The 17,116-nt window shown below is 39.9% G+C and overlaps 1 protein-coding gene across 8 annotated transcripts in view; it reads left to right on the forward strand.

Moving 5' to 3' along the window:
• The window catches only part of KAT6B (lysine acetyltransferase 6B), a 187,390-nt gene that overhangs the window by 140,892 nt on the left and 29,382 nt on the right, over positions 1 to 17,116 (forward strand). For all 8 annotated transcript variants that reach the window (XM_037130598.2, XM_053663816.1, XM_037130597.2 and 5 more), the window contains exons 12-13: positions 5,235 to 5,396; positions 8,319 to 8,412. In XM_037130598.2, the coding sequence (XP_036986493.2) occupies positions 5,235 to 5,396; positions 8,319 to 8,412 (256 nt within the window). The remainder of the gene's footprint in view (positions 1 to 5,234; positions 5,397 to 8,318; positions 8,413 to 17,116) is intronic.

Here is a 17,116-nt window from a genome sequence, read left to right on the forward strand (position 1 = left end):
ACTCACTCCCTCTGAGCTCCAGTGCCAGGGTGGCAGCTTGAAGGGCACCAGAGGCATACTGGGCTGAAGTTTCTGGCATTGGGGTGAGCCGAGGCCATTGTCCCTTTTCTTAGCCCTTCCTTCCCGGAGCTACAGAGCCTGGAGGCTGGTACCATATCTTACGGAGTGATCAGTCTGTCTAACACTGTTTGACCTGCCTTGGAGATCCTCAGAGACTCCATACCACCGAACTTACAAGCCCACCCAAGTTGTTTTTCCATATGAATGGCTGGTCTGGGCTCAAACCACACAACTAAATCTTCTCAAATAAGCAATAGCTAACCTCAATGAGCCCCAGGCCAAGCTCAAGCAGCAGCCAGCCTAGATTCACAGGGAATGTTTTCAACTGGGAATCTCTAAGCCTGTACAAGTAGCAGCCATCTCAAATTGCTTTTTAGCTCAGGAAGGGTGGCCCTGGGCAAAACACAGGTGGGGGCTGATCTTGGCCTGCCCTTGCATGGCTGATCCTCCACAGAGGGTGGAGGTTGGTGGTCAGTGGTCACAGCCAGTTCTTGCAGCTCACTGGCCTGGATTAATCCTTCCTATTGATCTGCCAACAACCAAGGTTCAACTACAAGAGCAGAGTGTATTCATCCCACAGGGCACACCTTAGTACCCAGCTTGAGTGATAGGGGCGGCTGTGCCACTGGACCCTACAGGACACCGACTATGCTACCAAGACAGGGAGCATTAGAACATGCTACCAAGACAGGGAGTTGTAACAGCTCTACCTAATACATAGAAACAAACACAGGGAGGCTGCCAAAGTGAGGAGACAAAGAAACGTGGCCCAGATGAAAGAACAAAACTCCAGAAAAAAAGCTAAAGGAAATAGAGATAAGCAATCTATCAGATGCAGAGTTCAAAAACTATTTATAAGGATGCTCAAGGAACTTAGTGAGGACCTCAAAAGCATAAAAAAGATCCAGTCAGAAATAAAGGACTCACTAATTGAAATAAAGAACAGTTTATGGGGAAACAACAATAGAGTGAATAAAGCCAAGAATCAAGTCAATAATTTGGAACATAAGGAAGCAAAAAACAACCAATCAAGACAACAAAAAGAAAAAAGAATAAAAAAAAAAAAAGATGAGGGTAGTATAAGTAGCCACTGGGACAACTTCAAGAATTCCATCATTTGCATCATAGGGATGGTAGAAAGAGAAGAGAAAGAGCAAGACATTGGAAATCTATTTAAAATAATGAAAGAAAACTTACCTTATTTGGTAAAGGGCATAGACATGCAAGTCAAGGAAGTACAGAGAGTCCCAAACAAGATAGACATAAAGAGGCCCACTCCAAGACACATCATCATTAAAATGCCAAAGGTTAAAGAAAAGAGAGAATCATAAAAGCAGCAAGAGAAAAGGAGTTAAGTTACCTACAAGAGAAGTTCCTATGAGACTGTCAGCTGATTTCTCAAAAGAACCTTTGCAGGCCAGAAGGGATTGGCAAGAAATATTCAAAGTCATGAAAAGCAGGGACCTACGTCCAGGATTGCTCTACCAGCAAAGCTAGCATTTAGAATTGAAGGGCAGAGAAAGAGTTTCCCAGAAAAGAAAAAACTAAAGGAGTTCATCATCACCAAACCATTATTGTATGAAATGTTAAAGGAGCTTCTTTAAGAAAAAAGTAGATGACCACAAGAACAATAAAATGGCAAAAATATATATCTACCAACAATTGAGTCTAAAAAAATAATAAGCAAACAAGAAGAACAGAGACAGAATCTTGGGTACAGAGAGCATTTTGGTGGTGGCCAGATGGGAGGGTTGTGGGAGAGGATGGCTGAAGAGATTAAGGGATTAAGAAGTACAAATAGGTAGTTACAGAATAGCCATGGGGATGTAAAGTACAGTACAGGAAATGGAGCAGCTACAGAATTTATAGAGATGACCCATGGACATAAACAATGGTGGGGGGATTGCCTGAGGGAGTGAGGGATGCTGGGTGGGTGCAGCAAAGGGGGGAAATCAGGACAACTATAATACCACAATTAATAAAATATAATTTTAAAAAATTAACAAAAATGGGACCTCCAGCCAAGATGGAGGCATAGGTAGATATATTTTGCCGCCTCATACAACCAAAAGGTTGACAATGACAAATTTAAAAACAAAATACAACCAGAACTGCCAGAAAAGTGAATTGTATGGAAGTCTGACAACCGAAGAGTAAAAGGAAACTTTCATCCAGACAGGTAGGGGGGGCAGAGATGGGCAGCCAGGGTGGAGAGGACTTGAGGTTAGGCAATGGTTGCGGGACCTGGAGGAACAACTATGGAGCAAGACAGACTGGGCAGCCTAGTGTTCTAGCATAGGGAAATAAAGCCTCAAAACCTGTGATTAAAAAACCCCGCGGGGGTTGCAGTGGTGGGAGAAACTCCCAGCAACACAGGAGAGTTCATTGGAGAGACCAACAGGGTCCTAGAATGTACCCACCTGGAAATCAGCACCAGAAGGGCCCAATTGACTTGTGGGTAGTGGGAAAGTGACTGAAAGCTGGCAAGAGCTGAGCAAGAGGGGTTGTTCCTTTTCAGACCCCTCCCCCACATACAGCACCACAATGCAGCAATGTGGGTTGTCCCACCCTGGTGAATACTTCAATCCTTACTACATAACAGACACACCAAGGCAAAAAAAATATGGCCCAAATGAAAGAACAGATCAAAGCTTCAAAAATAGAACTAAATGATGAAGAGATAGCCAACCTATCAGATGAAGACTTCAAAACACTGATAATCAGGATGCTCACAGAAATGGTTGAATATGGTCGCAAAATAGAGGAAGAAGTGAAGGTTATGCAAAGTGAAATAAAGGAAAATGTACAGGGAACCAACAATGACAGGAAGGAAACTGGTACTGAAATCAACTATTTGGAGCAGAAGGAAGAAATAAACAATTATCCAGAACAGAATGAAGAAATGAGAATTCCAAAAAATGAGGAGAGGGTTAAGAACCTCTGGGACAACTTTAAACATTCCAACATCTGAATCATAGGGGTGCCAGAAGAAGAAAAAGAGCAAGAAACGAAAACTTATTTGAAAAAATAATGAAGGAGAATTTCCCCAATCTGCTGAAGAAAAATAGACTTCCAGAAAGTCCAGGAAGCTCGGAGAGTCTCAAAGAAGTTGGTCCCAAGGAAGCACCCACCAAGGCATATCATAATTATACTACCCAAGATTAAAGAGAAGGAGAGAATCTTAAAAGCAGCAAGAGAAAAGGAGACAGTCACCTACAAAGGAGTTACCATCAGACTGTCAGCTGATTTCTCAAAAGAAACCTTGGAGGCAAGAAGGGGCTGGAAAGAAGTATTCCAAGTCATGAAAGGCAAGGACCTACATCCAAGACTACTCTATCCAGCAAAGCTTTCATTTAGAATGGAAGGGCAGATAAAGTGCTTCCCAGATAAGTTCAAGTTAAAGGAGTTCATTATCATCAAGCCCTTATTATATATGACATGTTAAAGGGACTTATCTAAGAAAAAGAAGGTGATCAAAAATATGAACAGTAAGGTGACATCAAACTCAGAGCTATCAACAACTGAACCCCCCCAAAACAAAAACAAACTGAGCAAACAACTAGAACAGGAACAGATTAACAGCAACGGAGATCACGTGGAGGGTTATCAGTGGGGAGAGATAGAAGGAGGGAGGAATTCAGGGAAAGGTACAGAGAATAAGTAGCATAAATGGTAGTTTCAAAATAGACAGGGGGAGGTTAAGAATAGTACAGGAAATGTAGAAGCCAAAGAACCTATATGTATGACCCATGGACATGAACCAAGGGTGGGGGGTGGGGATGCAGGTAGGAGGAGGGTGCATGGCAGAGGGGGAAAATGGGGCAAGTGTAATAGCATCATCAATAAAATATATTTGAAAAAATAACAAAAATATAACCGAAGAAATTGAATAAGGACCAAGTTCTCAATTCTATAATCCAAGTTAATACTTACTGGAAACCATGTAGGAAACTTTCCTTACTAGTTTCCTAAGTGTCTTGTAAAATAAATAAGGAATAAACACAGATTACTCCTTTCCTGTCCTCTCTTTATCTATCACTCTTGAAAGCATGCTATATTATACCTTTCACAACTGGTAGGATTTTGCTTCACCATTCTCATCTTTGTTTTTCTGGTTCACAGATATGTCTTTGTCCTTTCTGTAATGTACTACCATTTCCAAAAGGACCATACTCCCAAATACATAAAACCTTTCTTTAATTAAAGAGAGAATTGTATCCTCTATGCCCGTTGCCCATATTTGATTATGTTGCTATGTGTGGGACCTAGATTTCATCCAAGGGAAATAGTTATATGAAGTCTAAAAATAATTTGTGCAATATGAGAACCTTTATGGTCCACAGGAGACTCAAGAACAGTCAAGTTCATTGTTAAAGAGCTCTGGTTAGCAAATACCCATTTCCCCTAAGAAAAGTGCTGGGGAAATTCTTCTTGAATCTGCTCTGATTTCTGTTTTCAACAAGTAACTACATTTGATCAAAGAAATTGGCATCTGTGCTTAGCCTCCTGTCTATAGCCATCAGTATCACAGCTTGACTCTTTTATTTTGAAGAGAAGTAGACTGTAATCATGGTACTTATTGTAGGCTGAAATTCATCTCACTTTCTCTGTAAGTATTCCCAACATAGAAATTTTATCTTTTCCAATTATATTTGAAATGATGCTTGGGATAAAACCAAAATGGAAGAAGCCTCTTTTGCTAATCCTCACTTGTGAAGAATCAGAGTAATACAGTTCCTTTATTTTATTTTTATGTGAAGCTCTTTTGAAAACAACATAAAGTTTAACTTACTTGAACAGTATTTTGATTTGTTCCATTTCGTTAATTCAGGTTTACTTGGTTGAAGCAGAGAGGTCATGCCTGATCATTTTTTGCTCATAATAATTGCAAATAAAAATTACTCCTTTGTTAGTGGTTTGGCCTTTCTTCAGGTAGCTTGAAGAGAAACTTAAGCTATCTTAAATTTGCCCTAATTTAAGGGAAAAGGTAGAATTTTGATTTGCCAAGTGACACTTATTTTCTTTATAACTTTATACTCGTTTAATGGAGTGTTTTCATCTCTTAGTTTGGGCTTTGGAAATAAAACTATATACTTTCCAAACATCATATAAAAGCAATTTTAGATTGAGTGGTATTTCTATGTTAAATAATGTTGTCTGTTTCTTTTTGCTAGGTTGATGGAAATATGAGCAAAATTTATTGCCAAAACCTTTGCTTGTTAGCCAAGCTCTTCCTGGACCACAAAACGCTGTATTATGATGTTGAGCCATTCCTTTTTTATGTCCTAACAAAAAATGATGAAAAGGGCTGTCATCTGGTTGGATACTTCTCTAAGGTAAAACAAGAGCCAGTGTGACCTTTGTTTTCTTTTTCAGAATGTTTTTGTTAGAGCCCAGGGCTGTGAAGAGGGTGAGCTTTTTTATCACTTTAATTTGAATAAGTGACACGTGTTCCTCAAAAGCTCAGGTTCTTGTTCAGAGCTCATTTTAAAAAACAAAAACAATACAAACATCGTGCCTAGGAAGTGTGCAAAGGGCCTCAGCACTGTTTGCTCTGCTGATTCTCGGCGTCCAAATGATGTTATAATTGCTGCTTACAGACCATCTAGCATCTTTGATTTTCTCAATGTTAAGGCTGTTTCCTTTTTCCCCCTAAGTGGTGTCAACATGAAGGTCTCAGTGCAATGCAGCATTTGAGAGGTAATTCTCATTTATACTCAGTGCATTCCCTCTGTGGTCATCAGTATCTCAGTGAATTGGAACATTGGCATTTGGATAGTCAAGCTGATACAGTGACTGGTTTTACTCTGTCATCTGCTATTCTCTGTGCTATTGTTTTAAGCTCTGAAGCAGCCTCTGCTTTAGAAGGCCTAAGTATCTCCAATGGTTAATGTAGGGAAGCCCTTGCTATATGCAATGTATATATATACTTTTTCCCCCACTGGTTCAGAGCGATTCTCTCACATTCCTCTGTCCAAAGGCTTTTGAGAAACAACTCATATGCAGTAAAGGAAAACTTGAGTTTGGAGTACTTACTACCAGGTAATGACCTTAACTGTTCTTAGGCATATAGGAAATAGTTTAATGTGCCAGGATGATAATTATTCAGGCAGAAGGTAAAATGATCCAAACTCTGTGTTTTCTTTCCTTTATGTTATATTTTTGTATTAGGTGATAAGTGAATTTTAATGACTCTATTCTTGCATAATATAAATGGAATGCTTTATAAAAATGTCATTTTCAGGGAACAGCTAAAGATAGAATATATGTGCAGATCCATTACAGACTGAAAAGATGACAGAGAACACAAAACTTTAGGAAATCTATTTATATAATTTTAAAAACACCTTACCTTTTCTATAGGCGCATAAAGATCTTTTTCTCTAAAAAAGTTGAAAAGAATAGTAGTAATGATTGTCCTTCCTATTAGAACATGGTGCTCTTTAAATGCATGTGAATTTAAATGCCGATGGTCAAAGGTGCCCGCCATCCCTGTCCTGCTCAGGCTGGCCCTGGGTTGTGGTTGGTGGCAACTCTTGTGGTTTGAGTCTTTGCCTTTCTTCCTCCTCGAGGCCCCGCATTTTACTCAGAACAAATTAAACTTTTTCTGTTTTGTCCCGTTTCTGTTATAGTATAGCAACAACTGCTGTAATTTCTTACCATACTCGGAATTCTAGTATTCTTTGACAGTGTAATGGAGCAAAAAATTATCTAAAAGTTAACCACATGAAAAGGCTAGATACAAATCAAACCGTATTCTGAATGTCAATTGAAGTGTGAAGGACTGTGGCCCTTTGGAGTTATATATACTTTAACTAAATTCTAGAGGTTACAGCCAGAGAGTGGCCAAGATGACCTAGAAAAATTCATTGTCAGTTGTTGGATGCATATGACTTTCCTAGCACATAACAGACTGCGCTGTACAGGAGAGAGAAAAGGAGCAGTTATTTATTCCAAGGATCAGGAGTCAGCTGGGAGGTGTGGGTGGGGAGAGGAACACTGCTGAGTTGGATTTCAAAACATCTCCTAGGAATAGGGAGGCATACTTTGGCATCAAAGAATGACATCAAGGATAAATCCTTTTAACCTGTGTACATCTCTTTTTAGATAGAATGACCAATTTGTCTAACTTGGCAAAGTAGGCTAATTATTCAGACCTTTGCCACTGATGCTCACAGTCATTGATGGACAGTCCTGTTTATGAGGAAAACTGACGTGTATTAGTTCTTCCTCCTCATTTCTTAGAGACTCCACAGATAGTTACAAATGTGCAAAAGTTGGAAACACATCTTTTTCACAAAGAAATCTTTAATTCTGCCCTGTAGGATTTTTTCCACAAACATTTCCTGTGATCTTTCAAATAGGTTCATTAAAGATCTGGGTGTTCTGAAGTAATTCTTTGATGTGGTTAGTGCCATTTGCGGTCAGTCTTATTGGTGGTTTATATTTGGCCAGAGCACCACAGCCTCAAAAGCCCTTACCAGATCTTCTCTGTGTAGGTTTTGGCGGCTTCTGTGTACTCTGAAAGAAATACTGCTGCTCCGATGCCACGGAAAATTGCAAATACCCCTTAGCTATAAGGACATATTCTTCCCAATCTTCCTTTTGGTTTCAGGCTGTTTTGGGGCTCACTTTTGTTTGGAGGCATCGGGGTTTCTTGCTGCTGTTGTCTCTTTTGTTTTGTTTTGTACTCCTGGTTTGAAATGCAGAGTAATTATTTCTCTAGCTTTTTACTTAGACTTTTTATTCATAGGAGAAATGTATTTGTGCAGATCTGCCCCCACACATACTATTTCAGTTTCACTGGGGCATTTGCTCAAAGGCAGAAGACATATTGCTACTGCAGAGTTGTGAGAGATTCAGCAAGGTAGCTGGCTAACTTTGCCGGCTAATTTACCACCCTGGGTCATCCTGCGTTTTGTTCTGTTTTGTTTTTAACCTGTCCCCCCAAGTTGTTTGAGCGTTTCTCCCATACTGCCTGTGTCATTTCTTCGGCTCCTATTTCCTTGGATTCTTTGTTCATATTTTATGGTACTGACTTCCAAGAATAAAGACATAATTGTAAGGCATGCCTGGAGTTCATGATTTGTCGTTAGCTACTGGTTTGGTTGATCAACAGTACGATTATTCAGCGTGATCCTCACCTAACACTTCGGCTCACCTAAGTGAACTATATTGTACAAGGACGGTGGCAGGTGCAGGGAATTGCCCGCTTCAGCAGAGTTCTGACATACTTGGTCTGTTTCTCCTTCCCGCAGGAAAAGCTTTGCCAGCAGAAGTATAATGTCTCCTGCATAATGATCATGCCCCAGCACCAAAGGCAAGGATTTGGACGGTTTCTCATTGATTTCAGTAAGTGAAGTGCTTTATTTACTTTCCTGATCCAGCGAGCTGGTGGCTGTGAAAGGAAAGAGTAACATAAAACTTTATTTAACCTTTGTTGTTTTTATCAATAGATAATGGCTTTTCTATTTATATTTACATAGCTTAGAAAATCTTCCTCAAGTGAAAAATGTACTGCTGCTCACTTCTGTACTCCAGGAAATTGAGACTAGATCTCTCAGCAGAGTCACTAGCTTACAAAGCCATTACCCTGAATGAACCGGCAGAATTGCATTCCATTCCATGCTGTTCATGCTCATTAGCGCCGAAAGAGGCAATTATTTGCGATTAAAGCCGGAGAAAGTGTTATTTAAAAAGATTTTCAGCTTTCTAAAATTTTGCCTGTAATCTTGTACGGTACAGAGCAGGAAAGGAATATTTCTCTTTAGAAAAACAATTCTTTAGGTAGCCTATTCTTTGAGCCTCTCCAGGAGAAATGACTGTCTTGTTCACTTCCCTTTTCTGTTATGGAAATTATTACAATGTTTATATCTAGAGGTTGCCCAAGAAACATTTTTTTATACATACTGGTATCTTTTGAGTCTCCTCAGTTAAAACCACAATAATATAGAAAAGTAGGCACAGGATAAGGTGAGAAGATGGTAGTGTCTTTCTCCTTCTTTGTGTTACGTGGCAAGTGCAAATGCAGTGGTCCGGCACCACCACGTGGGTAACGCAGAGGCCAGTGTCCTGTGATGCGCTTATTTCTGACCATGTCAGAATCCGTCATGAAAAACTGTGTGCTTCTTCCTCACCAGATTGGAGTTTGTCTTCCTTTAAACTGAAAGAAGAAAAATTCAGGAAATTGTAAAATTCATTCAGGGCATCAAATGCAAAAACCACAATGTAAATGTGCTCAAGGAAAATCATGAAGAAATATGTTGAGTCCAAATCTATATTATTAATTATTGAAATATTTTGTAAAATAACTGTGTGGTAGTTTTAGACTGGTCTGTATGATTTATTGACATTAAAGGGTATTTTTTTAAGTATTTTTATTGATTATCTTTGTATTTTTGGATAACATTTCTAGTTATTAATTCATTACCCCAGTCTTATCTATTCTTTTCTAATATAGTTTTCCCTCGGAGGGCCATCTTTCCAGAAGTCACCGTTTTTATTTTACAGAGTCCTAGCTGTAATCACTTCTAAGGGCGAATCTGACTGTCTTGTTCTAGAGTGTTTTGCAGCCAGCACTCATAAGTTGTTCATAAATATTATAATTTCTGGTATGCATAGCAGCCCTTCAAGGCTTCAAGTATTGATATTCTGCATGTCTAGAGAATACGGCAGACTTCTCAGTTCAGTGTTCAAGGTCTTCCAACGTGTTCCATTCTGTGTCTGTGCAGTCCTTTCCCTGAAATGACCACTTCTTCTTTCCCAGCCTCTGTTTTTTCAAAACCTGCCACATTGTTAAGAGCCAGATCAGGATCCTCTTCTTTTTGACGCCGCCTCCTGGCATTTCATCTCGTTCCTTTCTTCGCTCCCTGTCTCCGTAGCATGGCCCTTAGACATGCTTCCCCTTCCAATGTACTGGAAGGTTCTCCTTTGTATTCAGTAAGACAGTGTACTCAGTAATCCTCATGGTTTTTGTTGATTCAGATTGAATCTTCAAAGCCATATGGTCACTGCCCGCAATAGTTTTCTACCTAAAGTTAAAAAGCAACTGGGACTTATCAGGTAAAAAAATGCAAGTCTCCAGATATGTTAGCATCTTATTTGTACCAAACCAAAAATAAACTCCTTGGCTACTAAAGTTTTAAAAAAGATAGAGCAGACTACTGAAGAAATTGATAACGTTCTTTGGAGTTACTTAAACTAATAGTAGATAAACATCATTCTAGGATGATTTAGACCCAGTCTTTTGTAAAATAAGGAGTTAAACCCCCTCATAATTCTTATCACCCTCATAATTCAGAACTCAGAGCGAAACAGATTAAACCAGGATTATGGGTTTTCTAAAATCTGCTGTTGGAGGGGCCTTCTAGTAGTTATTTTATTTGTATTTTGTACATGAGCCTGAGGGTCTTTGGTCAAGGGATGTACTTTCAATAATGTAATGAAAGTTGCAAGGTGGGAAAAATCTTTACTCTGTAACAACTGCTAGTTTAGGAAGTTGGAACTGCCTGCTTACACACGGGATCATAGGCCTTGGGGAAATATGATGTGTGTGTGCACAAAAAACTGTGAATCCATGGCTTTGAATTGAACACTGTTCTCCAGGCCAGTCAAGAGAGGTGAAGTGGTCGTCCATCAGGTCAAATACCGCTTTGGGGATAAATTTTCTCTCTCTTCTAGGACAGTGGCTCCTGTCTGGGTTTGAGCAGGGTCCTTTGCAGAGCTTGACCAGGGAGACTGAAGGACCCCAGCTCCCAGCCTGCTCAAATCACCTCTGCGGTAGAGGAGGGTGCAGGTGTCGTTGGTCGAAGCTGGTATCTCTCTCCAGTCTTTCTGACTGAGAAGGGGAATCTTGAGTAATCTATAGTAACTAATTAGTTACTAAATGCAGTGTGAGTAATCAAGGGTAATCTATGTTACGGACTATGGTTATGATTTTTTTACTTTATGGTAGTACAAAAACAATACTTATTTCAATACAAACTGTACTTCGAATTTTGGATTTCGAACTTTTCTAGAGCTGCCGCCGTGTCCTCTGGTGACACCGGCAGTGGCAGCAGACCCCAGCCTCCAGTCAGCCACGTGGCTCCGAGGGCAGGCGCCCAGCACTCCAGCGCCGGCTTTGTCAGGTGTTTTTCTGTTTTTTTGGACAACATATTCTGAGTACACATAAGGTAGAGCTAAGCCAGGATGTTTGGCAGGTTAGGGATATTAAGTGCCTTTTTGATTTATGACACTTTCAATTTACGATGGGTTTGTTGGGATGTAACCCCATGGTAAGTGCAGGAGCATCAGTATAGTTCTTTTTTTACTTTACCCTGATTATATTTAGTCAAAATACTGTGTTCAAATGTTACTCGGACTAGTACTTTTTCATTTTAATATAGCCGCTTTTCCGTGTGGTTATAGTATTCATCTGAAATACAGTTAGGACACAGGGAGCAAACCCCAGGCCCGCAGGCTGAGTCTGGCCCTCCACCTGCTTATATCCGGCCCGGCACCTTGTTTCTACAGCCACTTACGCAGCCAAAGTTACATGTGGCTCTTTGAATACAACCATGAGGCTGATGTGGCCCCTGATGAAAACGAGTTTCACACTCCTGCAGTTAGGCTTATTCGTTTCTATTAGTTGTCTAAATTAGTTTTTTCTCTGGCCTCATTGCCTTCCTTTTTAAAGTATGAAACATTGAGGTGATTTTTCAAAGTTGAAACTATATTAAAAGGTGTATGTTCAGAGAAGCATCACCCCCTCCCCGGTCCCTCCACTCGGTCTCATTCCCCAGCCCTTCCCTGCTGGTCGCCAGTCTAATTGGTTTTGCCTTTCCTTCCTATGTTTCTTTTGTACAAATGAGAAAATGCATAGTTTCTAATTTCTCTGTCTTTCCTACACAAAAGGGTAGCATACTATAAACAGTCTTTTACATTTTGCTTTTTCCCACTTAACAATATATCCTAGAAATACTCTCTACTACTGCTTATTCTACATAGTACTCCATTGTGTGATGTTCAGAATTTATTCGCTTACTCTCCTAAGTGTTGGCATAGCTTGTTTTCAATATTTCACACTTTTAGAAGTGCTGTAGTGAATAGCCTTGGATATATATTGACTGATACAGACATGTAATAGTTATTATAGTCTGTTATATATATATTTACAATTGGTTAGGATTCTGTTTGGCTGGGAGTTGGATGAGCAGATAATGAGCTGTTTTTTACTGAAGTCTGCAGAGCCAGAAACCTGCCTGGCGGGGAGGACAAACCCCACCCTCCACAGCTGACCCCGGAGAGGTGCAGGGAAAGGCAGCTGACTCAGCAGTAGGCTACAGAACACGGTGCCAGGCAGTCGTGAAAGAGGTCTGCATCATCACTTGAATGTTTTTGCAAATGCATTTTTCTGATTCTAAACTGGGTAATGAAGGAAGACGAAAAAAGTTGCTTTATTCATTATTTTTTACCTTTTCATTCAACCTTTGTTTATGGGAGCACCCTGGTCTATACCCTGCTAAACACCAGTGACAAAAATGAAGACAACATAGTTCTTGCTGGGTGGTCAAGCTCACTGACAGACAAGTGGACAGTTGCTGGACAGGAGGCTCGTACAGTGCACATATAGAGCTCACGAGAAGTCGAAGTGAGGACATTCTAGGGTGAGGGAACCAGTATATTCAAAGGCATGACCACACGAGGAAAAATGTTAGACGTTTGGGAAACTGCAAAAGTAACTCCTGGTAATTTAAACAGTTAGATGATTAACAAAAAAAAACAAAACAGCACACAAGGCATTTAAAAAGTAAAAATATATTTACTTATTTATCTAATCTTTGGATGGTCAAGAACATCCTAAGCATTAAAGCAATGAAAGAAATCACAAAAAAATATACAGATGGCTGTGGCTGGTATGGCTCAGTGGATTTGAGTGCCAGCCTGTGAACCAAAGGGTTGCTGGTTCGATTCCTAGTCAGGGCATGTGCCTGGGTTGCTGGCCGTTTCCAGTAGGGGGCACGTAAGAGGCAACCACACACTGATGTTTCTCTCCCTCTAGTTTTCCTTCCCCTTCTCTCTCTCTAAAAATAAATTAATAAAATAAAATCTTTTTAAAAAGAGGAATATACAGATGGACTTGACTATATAAAAATGTAAAACTTCTATATAGTAAAAGGTATTAGTATTTAAAAGCAAACATAGTGGGAAAGATGTTTGCAGTGAATATGCCAGGCAGAGGTTGTTATCTGTAGTATCTTTTAAAAATATATAAAAAGAAAGATGTGACAGTGTTAAAATACAAACCCTAATAGAAAAAAGAGTGGAGGGTGTGAATGCAGAAGATGCAGAGAGGAAACTTACTGATGCAGCAACCCTGGTGACGTTTTCCGAGCGCCTGTGATGTGCCAGCCACTTGGCTGAGAGTGCTGACTCCCCCACCCTCACAGCAGCGTGGAGCACGCTTTTATCCTCATTCAGTCAATGGGGTGAAGAAACGGAATCACAGTTACCTAAATCCTAAATACTACAAGTTAGCTGCAACTCAGGTCCCAAGCACTTTGACCCTCAGACACAACACTAAATTCTTTCAAATACAAATGGATAAAGTGTAAAAAAATTACTAGCGATATAAAAATGCAAACTTAAATAATAGCGAGATTACAGTTATTTTGCTTATCAAACTAGCAGAGACTTTAAAATTTACCCAATTCTCACCAAATGGGCGTAGACGGGCCCTGTTGTGTTTATAGTGGACAAAGTGTAAACTGGTGGACATTTTCCTGCACTTGGACAGTGTGTATCAAAAGCACTTAACATTTATTTTTGAAAGGAATTTAATCTGAGGAAATCAACATAATTTAATTAATATGCATTTTCATACTTAATATAACAATGTTTTTGCATTTTTATTTTTTTAAAGAGTGGACTTTCCTTTTTCCTTTATCCCTTCCCCAAGTGTAGCCCTGTAAACTCATAGTAGAAAGTGAGATAAACACGGATACAGTACCAAGAGAAAATGAAGCCCCCAAAGCCTGTCGCTCAAAGAGTTAATGTTTTGTCCTTCCATGTCTTTATTTAAAATTTAAAAACCAAACAAAAACTGAGACAACCTCAATATTTAAAGGTAAGAGAGAACCAGTCCTGAGAAAATTAGAGTATCCAATGTAATGGAATATTATTAGCTATTAACAATTATGTTCTGGTGAAATTTTAATAAAATAGGAAAATATTTATGATAAATAAGTGACTTTCAAAATGGTATGTGTAATATGTTCTCAATTGTGTAAAAAGTATATGGAAAGAGAATATGTTTCCAGATTATCTCTAGAATTAGAATAACAGGCAATTTTTATTTTCTTCTTATTCATACTTTTGGCTGTAAGTGAAAGAAATTGAGTTTAAGAAGCAAGTGTCTGTGACGGTCTGACCTAGGGCAGTAACTGTATGGAAACGAAGAAGGTATTTTCCTGATGTTCTGCAGCCGGGAGAACTCCACCTGGTACTCAGTAAATACTGGTTAAATGAATGAACAAACTGAGCTCAGAACAGTAGTAAGTGCAGCTTTGGCCCTGTTGCCTTTGCTGTGATTTTGACACTCTCATGCAGCTTTCAGTGGAGGCCAGAGCTCAGCAGGGGTCTGAATTAGAGGGGACATCTGGGAGGCACAGGCATGCAGCAGTGGTTGAAAGCACAGGTAGATGACGACAGCCCAGGGAGAGTGTAGGGAAACGGTGCTGAGAATGGAGTGCTCAGAATTCCAACACTTAAGGCAGTAATAGAGAATGAGGAGGTCACCAAGGAAGTTGTAAAGGGCCAGGAAGCAGGAAGGGAACCAGCAGAGAACTGTCAGGGAAGCTAAAAGAAGTCAGCATTTCCACAATAGTAATAATCATAGCTGTATGTCAGGCACTGGCCATCTGAATTATATACATTAACTCGCTTCATCCTAACAAGGGCCCTAAGAGGTGGGTTGTCATTAATCCTCTCGAGTGGGGAGGCACAGAGGCATTGAGAGGATTGTGTGAAGTTACACCCCAGCCGTGCTCAGGGCCTCAGAGAAAGTTAAGTTGTCAGCAGTACACTTTGAAGGAACTGTGGTTTAAGTGGAATATCAAGAATTGGATTCACAAAGCTCTACCAGCCAGGTGTGGTTGTTTTTGTTTACAGGCTAGAGCTACTGGAACATTGGTGGAAAGAAGAGAGGGGACTACTGATGAAGAAAGATTAAGGAGAAAACAAAAAGAGATATCCACATAGGTTGTTTAGTACAAATTCAGAAAAAGCATTTGATGAAATCCCACATTCTTTCCTAATTTAAAATAATCAAACATACTAACTAGATTTATAAGGATTCTAGTCTCATACTAACTTCTTCTTCTGTGTGTTAGCCTTGACTTAATCTTGGAGCTGTAAAAGGTAGATGACCATTCAGTCCAAGAGTCAACAAACTTACTAATACGGTTGAGACTGGTATACAAATGACAAGCTTATCAATTATGTAAAATATCAGTTAACTGTACATTCAGGCATTTCTTAAATTGCCTATTTATTTCTAAACTAATAAAAGTTTGTGAGCAGCTTAAATTCTTGTGTTTTTATTCAGTTTTAAAATATTGTATAAGGTTGTCCTTCATGGAGCAGAACTGTAGCTGGAGGAAGTAGGAGCAATGAATGAACTAGGCACTCTTTTAGGACGTCCCCTTTGCAGGCATTTTCTGTGGTCTTATATGTTGAGGGGTTTCACCTTGGCTTTCACGAGTTCTGTAGACCATTTGAAACCTGAGTGTGTAATTAATGTGTGCTTTTAGATGGGTGCAGATGGCCGGTTTTTGTGCCTCCAAGTTATGAACTTGGTTATGTCCTAAGTGTGGTTAGCAATGTCCTTCATGTGTTCTCTTTTCTTAAAAATGACTCTCCCATGCGTGCCACTGGATTTAAGAAAAATAAGATACACAATAAATATTTAAGAAAAGATGCTTCTGGGTACAGTTTAATATCTTATTTCCTTTCTCAAGGAGAAGCAACTGGTGTAATTTCCTACACCTTCATTCTTTCCCCATTCTGTTTCTAATGATTAATGTAACGCCTTTCCTTTAGCCTCTTTATAGCTTTGGCTGATTCTGGAGGAAGCCCCACTTAGGAAAAGAAAGCATCTTCTCTCTGGCTTCCTGTCTCCTTCTTCTGTGCCCTTTGAGATCCATCAAGCTGAATTAGAAGGAAAGCCACATACTTCATCTCTGCCTAGAAGGGTGAGATGTTGAGAGGCTAATCATGTCAACACTTTCAAAGGCAAAACTTCTCCCACTAGATGCTGGCTGCTGGCTAAAGTGACAGTGTCTCTGATATCCAACTACAGGGGTGTACTTCACAGTGGTTCAGGTGGCCAGCTAGCAACTGACTGTGTTAACAGTCTGCCTTCAAAAGACTAAAAGAGCTTCCACCTACAAGCTTTTTAAAACATAGTTTAAGTAAAACAAGAGTATTCTTACTTAAGCAGAGATTTACAGTGATTTCATCCTACCTGAAAATTGTTTGTTTAGGTGTTGGTTTTTTTTTTAAATAAACATTTGATACTGACTAGCCTATCTGCTGTGGAAAAAAAGGTGTTTTAATTTAGGAATTGCATTGGTTGGGTCCAGCAAGCCATGTTTTTCCTGTTTGTGAACACTAAGGAACCAAGACTGTGCAGAAGTCACTAGCTTCCCTCAGGGGGCAAGTTGAGCATAATATCAGGGTAAGCAGATTCTCTCCAGGAGCTGGGTCCCAGCCTCACAGGCCCTGGTGGGACATCCCATTTCTTTAGCAATAGTCTCTGGGCATCTCTGTGCTGTTGTGGTCAACTTAGGGCTGCACTTTCAGCAGGTGACGCAGGGATACACACAGGTAGGCCTAGATTATGCTGCCTTCAGCCCCAGGGCAGCCATAACGCTGGTGTTTGTCATGCTGAGCAGCCTCATCCTTTTACCCCAGCAAGACATGTGAATTCTGTTTTATCCATGATGGAAGATAGTTCATGAAGTGCGCACTTAAGGCGCACACTCTCTCGGGTGGGCTGCAGGTCTTTTTTCGGTGG

Source organism: Artibeus jamaicensis, unplaced genomic scaffold (genome assembly GCF_021234435.1).
Source record: "Artibeus jamaicensis isolate MK-2021 breed Jamaican fruit bat unplaced genomic scaffold, CSHL_Jam_final contig_332, whole genome shotgun sequence".
Classification (NCBI taxonomy): Eukaryota; Metazoa; Chordata; class Mammalia; order Chiroptera; family Phyllostomidae; genus Artibeus; species Artibeus jamaicensis.